Source organism: Chaetura pelagica, unplaced genomic scaffold (assembly GCF_000747805.2).
Source record: "Chaetura pelagica isolate M959 unplaced genomic scaffold, ChaPel_1.0 scaffold39, whole genome shotgun sequence".
Taxonomy (NCBI): domain Eukaryota; kingdom Metazoa; phylum Chordata; class Aves; order Apodiformes; family Apodidae; genus Chaetura; species Chaetura pelagica.
This window is the reverse complement of record NW_009954614.1, coordinates 511,277-517,637: the sequence shown is the minus strand read 5'-3', so window position 1 is coordinate 517,637 and position 6,361 is coordinate 511,277. Positions and strand designations below refer to the sequence as shown.

Below are 6,361 nucleotides of genomic sequence, written 5' to 3'. Positions count from 1 at the left end.
GAACCACCAGAGCAATGTCCCCACTGCTTAAACCTGGTGTGCTGCATCTCTAATGGCACGCACTGAGCATAGAGATGACTTACTGGCTTCAGCATTGTATATGATAGGTCCTTCATGGTTCACTCCACTTTCCAGAGCCTGTGCACAGAAGTTATAGGCAATGTCAATCATATGCAGCTGTGCTGGTCAAGCAACAGTGATTAGCTAAACAGAACCAACTGGCCAGTATTATGATAACCTCCTCTTTTTCTTTGGCAGGTATAACGACAGTGCTGACAATGTCAACCATCATAACAGGAGTAAGTGCCTCAATGCCTCAAGTGTCTTACATAAAGGCTGTGGATGTGTATTTATGGATCAGCTTTCTTTTTGTCTTCCTGTCTGTCATCGAATATGCAGCAGTGAACTATCTCACCACAATTGAGGAGAGAAAGCAACTCAAAAAAAGGGGCAAGGTACAATCTTCTATGTTTTGTTGCCTTCAGAAAGCACCACAGAAGCTACATAGTAATCCTAATACCCCATTGTGATAACAGTACAGTAACCATCTCTGTGACTCCACACTGCATCTCACTTTTCTTTGTTTGGCTGAAGGGAGAAAACGTATCATCCTGAGATCTTGAAAAGCTCTGTGACTTCTCTCCCTTTCTTTTCGTGGCAGAGGTTAGGGAGTACTTTTCTGATTATTTTATTTTTCTTTTTTCACCCCCAGAGGAAAGTAACTTTCATTCTGGTCTCAAATACCTATTGACTAAGGAATTTTTCCTCTCTCTGAAATTTCCCAGAATGCACTCAGGCTATATTGCCTCCTGCTTCCTGGGAAGCAGAGTCTATTTCTCCTTCTCCTGCTTCACCGTTTGCAATTAGGAAGACAGGTTTAATGATGCTTTTTTGTTCCAAGACCAGATGAATGACAAGGTCATTTCTAGAAAAGTGTGCCTGAAGCAGAAATGTTCACAAGTTAAACACTTGCTTTCTATGAAAAACTCACTTAAAACCTTTTCTTCAAGAATATCCCCCTGTGTAAACTCATTTGTTGAAATATCACAAGGGGAAAACCACAAAAAGGGTGCATATGTTGCTCACGTGATTTGATAATCCTACTGAAAAACTATTCATGGAAAAGTTTGAAGTTATTTCCCACAATGCCAGCAATGCAGCCCTACAGCTCACCCCACAGACAGCAATACTGTGAGGTAGCCCTGTTCTCCATATGCTTTCCACACGGGGAACAGCACTGAGGAGAAAGCTTTCTTTATTTTCTGTCTTATTTCTTTATCATTTACTAAAACGGCTCCTGCTAGACACAGAATTAACTGTTCTTTGTTGCCAGGCTTCAGGAATGTATAGTATTGATGCAGTGCAAGCAATGGCTTTCGACGGCTGCTTTCATGACCCAGATGTGGACATGAGCCCGACAGCTTTCTCAGACCCCTGCCAGGAGAACGAGGCTCGGGCACGCTCAGCCAGCGTCTGCAATCTGGACACAACTCGCCCGAAGAGGAAGAGATCTCTGAAGGGAAACGTGGGCAGAATTATTTTACAGAACAATCATGTTATTGACACGTATTCTAGGATCATATTTCCCAGTGTGTATATTGTCTTCAACTTTTTTTACTGGGGTTTGTACTTATGAACAAAAAACATTGCAAGCTAGACTTTATTTTGCACATGAGGGTAGCAGTGTGCTTTGAATTAATGCTGCAGCAGTAGTAGAGGAAGGGGTTAAAGGTTTCTGAAACTGATTTCTGCATCATACCAAGGCTGGTTTGCTTAGCAGCAAAACTGTTAATGAAAAACTCTCAGGAGTCTGGTTTCTTTTCCAATTGGAATGTGCATTGGGGCAATCTGATGGACACGCTACTACTGCAGCAGCACAGAGGCAGTCTGCTCACTAAGGGAGACAGCATCTCCCATCTGAAGTATCAACCAGTCTCTATCTACACTCTAACCATTCCTCTTTAATCAGCCTTTCTGTCTGTACTCCACTTGTGGTCCATTTTAGTAGGCAATTAGCACCGATTGTCCTCAAATAGCTCCTATCCTTATTTCACTGCTGCATTTTGGTTTTGCTAGGCAACCTGTATGCACCTCAGCAGCCTGTGTCCTCTGGTGGTAACTAGGGGGAAAAGGGACCGTGGCTTAGCAGTGGAGCAGGGACCAGCAGAAAGCAGGAAGCAAAGCTGGTGGGGCTCTGTACATCTTGCTTCATCAACACCTCAAGAAAAACCTTCACCCTATCAGCTGTCCCTGGCTTTCCACAGGACCATTGGGAAGGGACTGTATTTTGGAGAAATCTTGATCACTAGTCCCCAAGACAGCACAGGAACAATGTCCCAGACCCAATGCACTTACAGCCACCTCCCTGCATGAGCTGTGCATCACCTGCATGAGCTGTGTCCCTCAAGTGACACCCACCCACTGGTGCCTCATGTAGAGCTGCCGCAATCACCTGCTTTCTGAATAACTCTTTGTTTCAGAAACATGGGTGTTGAGGCAGAGATTTTAGAGAGCTGTAAAGAAAACAAACAAACCAAGTCATTGAACCTGGTTCTTTTGCTTTACGTTGAATACATGAGCTTGGGGTTTTGACCCCCTCCCTCTCCTTTTGGATTTTGAGACTGAATGTTACAGTGAGGGAATTCTACACATGCCTGCTTGCAGCACGGATCCCCAGCACTGTGTGACACCACACCAAGACACACAGGAAATAAAAGGCAGCAGCTGTACCAAAACAAAGCCATACAGAAGAATCCTGACAGTCCCAGCTGAATCCTGCATGGAAATATCCTTAAGTTCCAGCTAGGGAGGTTGAATTAAGGATATTTAGGGTCACACATAAAAAGAGTTCACAGCTCCAGAAAAGAATCACTATTATTTTTGTGACTTTCCCAAGTAAGGAACAATTTCCACTTAAATTCCTTGGGTTTGTCTGTCTTTTAACGGAATGAGTTTATATTTACAAAGTTATTTTGAATAATTTTGTGGCAAGATACATCACGAGCTAAATGCTTGGTCACTGCTTGGTGAAGATTAGGAAATGGGAATAAATTTGGAAGCCTGAACCACTCTCTTGTTTATTTTGTTTTCCTGTTCCGATGTTGTTTGCTCATAGCATGGTGATGTCTCTTACTCTTTAAAAAGCTGCATTTGTCAAGCTCCCAGTTACAGAGCTGGAGAAGCTGGTGACACACTGCAAGCTGGGCGATTGAAATCTGATGGATTGAGTGGATACTTTGGCAGCCAGTTCCCTGCCAAATGATCAGAGCTAAGACGGCTTTGATACCCTTCCAGGAAATCCTGTCATGGAAAGCAGAACCATACCAGGAATGACAATGCTGGGAACGAAAAGCCAAAGGACATGCAGGCGTTGGCAACAGCAACAGCATGCTAGACCTCAAGCTGTGCAAATGTGTAATACAGATACCCTAAAAAAATACCAATGGCATCCTCATTATTGCACTGCCATTATGGAGGCATCCTGCACAAATGTTCCAGACTGCCTGAGATGATCCTGTCTACGTGATCCAGATGCGTGTGTCCTAAACTTTCCATGTGAACTAACACAACACTGTTGTTTTCACTTTTTTTTTTCTTTCTTTTTTTTTTTTTTTTTTTTTTTTAATCTGCCTTATGAGAAGAGGTATTTCTTCTGTAGCCAACAGTGAATCTTCAGCCTCCATCAGAAAAAAATACCCACCCGCTTCTTGACCCAAACCAGTTTTGTCTTCTAAACGTCTTGCAGGATCTGCAGCAGCAAAACCCCACAGCGCGGTGTGCAGGCTGCCTGGCACACATGGAAGTGTGGAGGGAAAGAGACTCCTGCCTGCATTTACCTTCCGGGCACATCCTGTACAGCTGCCAGAAAGCTGCACAGCTTGCCTGGATGGAGGCAGCTTCTGTTACTAAGCAACTGTGACTGTAACCATTGGCAAAGTGTTCTCCGCATGGAGAGTACTACTTAGCAAGTTGTATGATGATAAAGAAGATTGCACGTTATGATGATGAAACTTAACTGCATACTTTTACAGCAAAGCTTCTAATTTTTGTCTTCTTAGTGCAGTGGCAGGGATGATGAGACCAGGATCAATTCTCCTTCACAAAGCCATTGCTTGTATAAAGAGTAAGAAATAACAAACCACACATTTAAATACATTCCTCTTGTTTAGAAGGCTTTTGAGGGCTGATTAAAACTCACATGACCCTCTTCTGAAGCTTGTGTTATCTTCCAGAAGGGGATGGTAATAAATACTTTCAGTCAATTTGTCTAGACAGAACAGCATGGAAGTATTTTAAAAAGTATTCATAAGCATTTCCCATTCCTGTTATTTGCGGCTGGTTTTGCAGCCAGTCAAATGGAAGGGTTTTGCTTCCCACAGTGTGTACTAAAAGATAAAGTATTACAGCTATTATGTAAATACATATTGGTTTGAGTACTCATCCTAGTGGTATTCAAGCAGTTACACTGGGAATACTTCGGGGATTTCTGTAACAGAAATAACAGCTTGTAATGGCTTCTGTGACCAGCTGAGGTGCAGGATGTAGCCTCCCTATTTTTAGCTTCTGCTGCTACACCCATATCTATTAAGAAAACATCCTGTAAGTGTTAATGTAGGTGATGCAGTCTGGAGAACTACTTCACTCTTCAAGGCTTCATGGTTCTCATGAAAGCAGCAAGCAGAACTTTGTGTCAGTGACATGTTTTTTTCTGAGAGCTACAAAAATGTTGCCTTTGAGTATCCCCACTACAGGCGAGTGTTCACACTAAAATATCCACAATTTAATAAATTTTGCAAAGTGCCCTAAACAATGAGTGGCATTGTAATGAACTGAAAAGGAGTCAGAATTACACAGCAGAGAATGTCTTCTTTTTCTTTGAAAGTCACAGCCCAATGAAAGAAAAATGCTTTGCAGAGAAACTTGTATTTTACTAATATGCATCTGTACAATTAAGATAACCCGAGGATACACCCCTGGCAAAATCTCTCTTCTGGTAACCCAGGCACATGCTGATTAATCTGTATTTAATGATCAAGTGGCCATGATGTCTTGTTCAGCTGGTGATCAAAGTGGTCCAGATGGCAAAGACACAGGGACTCTGAACAAGTGAGGGATGTTTGCCTTTTTCTATCCTCCATCCCCTTCTCCCACACATTTTGCCAGTTTCCCTGTTCAGCCCTTGGAGCTTGCCGGATGCATTCATGGACGCAGAACCCACTGGAACCACCTGACGTTTCTTCCAGAAGACCCAGCAGTGCCAGGGGAGCAGGATTTATTAGTGTGTAACAACCACATTGTCACGAGGCACAGGACTGCAAAACCATTTTCCATAAAGAGAGGGATTTGAATTGTTATTTTAGATGTGAAAGGCTCTATGATTTCCCTCCTCAATTTGTCGACAGAACACAGTCCTCTCTCTCATCTGTCACTGAAAGGTCTTCCTAGTCACTGATTTATGCCCAGTATAGCTTCCTACTTACATTAGCCACCCACTTCAGGGCTGCTGAGGTTTCCAAAATTCACCTTTTGCTGGCAGTTCTGCTTTGCATGCTTCAAGCTACCAGCACACCAGAACAAAACTTTAGCAAAATCCAGCTAACCAATTTTCTGATGTCTTTCAGCCAATGCAAATGAAACCACTAACAGGCACCATCAATAAAGGTAACTAAAAATCTTTCTGTTAGTGTTCATGTGCTGAGGGAAAGGGAGCCTCAGAGAGGCTCTGGAACCAATGATCAGCTCAAGTCCAGGTGTTTGTGTGTGTAGGAAGTAAACATTGGTACAGACATCCACAAGGATTTATATTGTATCTCCTAATTTCATTGATCTAGGAACTCTAGTGGATATAGAGTTGTGGAATTTCCTGTTGGTTTCCAAACCAGGAGTGTCTTCCTCTCTTGCTGAGCAATTTGGGTAGATGAAGGGGTGAGTGTCAGGGGGACGGAGTTAGGCTTTTCTCAGTGATGACCAGTGATAGGACAAGGGGCAATGGGTGCAAATTGGAGCATAGGAGGTTCCATGTGAATATCAGGAAGAACTTCTTTCCTGTGAGAGTGACAGAGCCCTGGAACAGGCTGCCCAGGGAGGCTGTGGAGTCTCCTTCTCTGGAGACATTCAAACCTGCCTGGACACGTTCCTGTGTGATGTGCTCTGGGTGACCCTGCCTGGCAGGGGGGTTGGACTGGGGGATCTTTCGAGGTCCCTTCCAACCCCTAAGATTCTGTGACTCTATGAAGAAGAAGTATTTCTTGCAGGGATTACGCTTTGGGGCGGTGACTGCCGTGTGCGGCTGGGCCGCGGGCATGAGGGGACCTTAGTTCCTCCAAGTTAAGCGGGTGCAACACGGGCCGGCGCTGAGGCC

The 6,361-nt window shown here is 43.7% G+C and overlaps 1 protein-coding gene across 1 annotated transcript in view; it reads left to right on the top strand.

Moving 5' to 3' along the window:
• The window catches only part of GABRR3 (gamma-aminobutyric acid (GABA) A receptor, rho 3), a 30,076-nt gene extending 28,440 nt beyond the window's left edge, over positions 1-1,636 (top strand). The window contains exons 8-9 of the mRNA XM_010005475.1: positions 259-455; positions 1,334-1,636. Of these exons, the coding sequence (XP_010003777.1) occupies positions 259-455; positions 1,334-1,636 (500 nt within the window). The remainder of the gene's footprint in view (positions 1-258; positions 456-1,333) is intronic.
• The last annotated feature ends 4,725 nt before the right edge of the window (positions 1,637-6,361 follow it).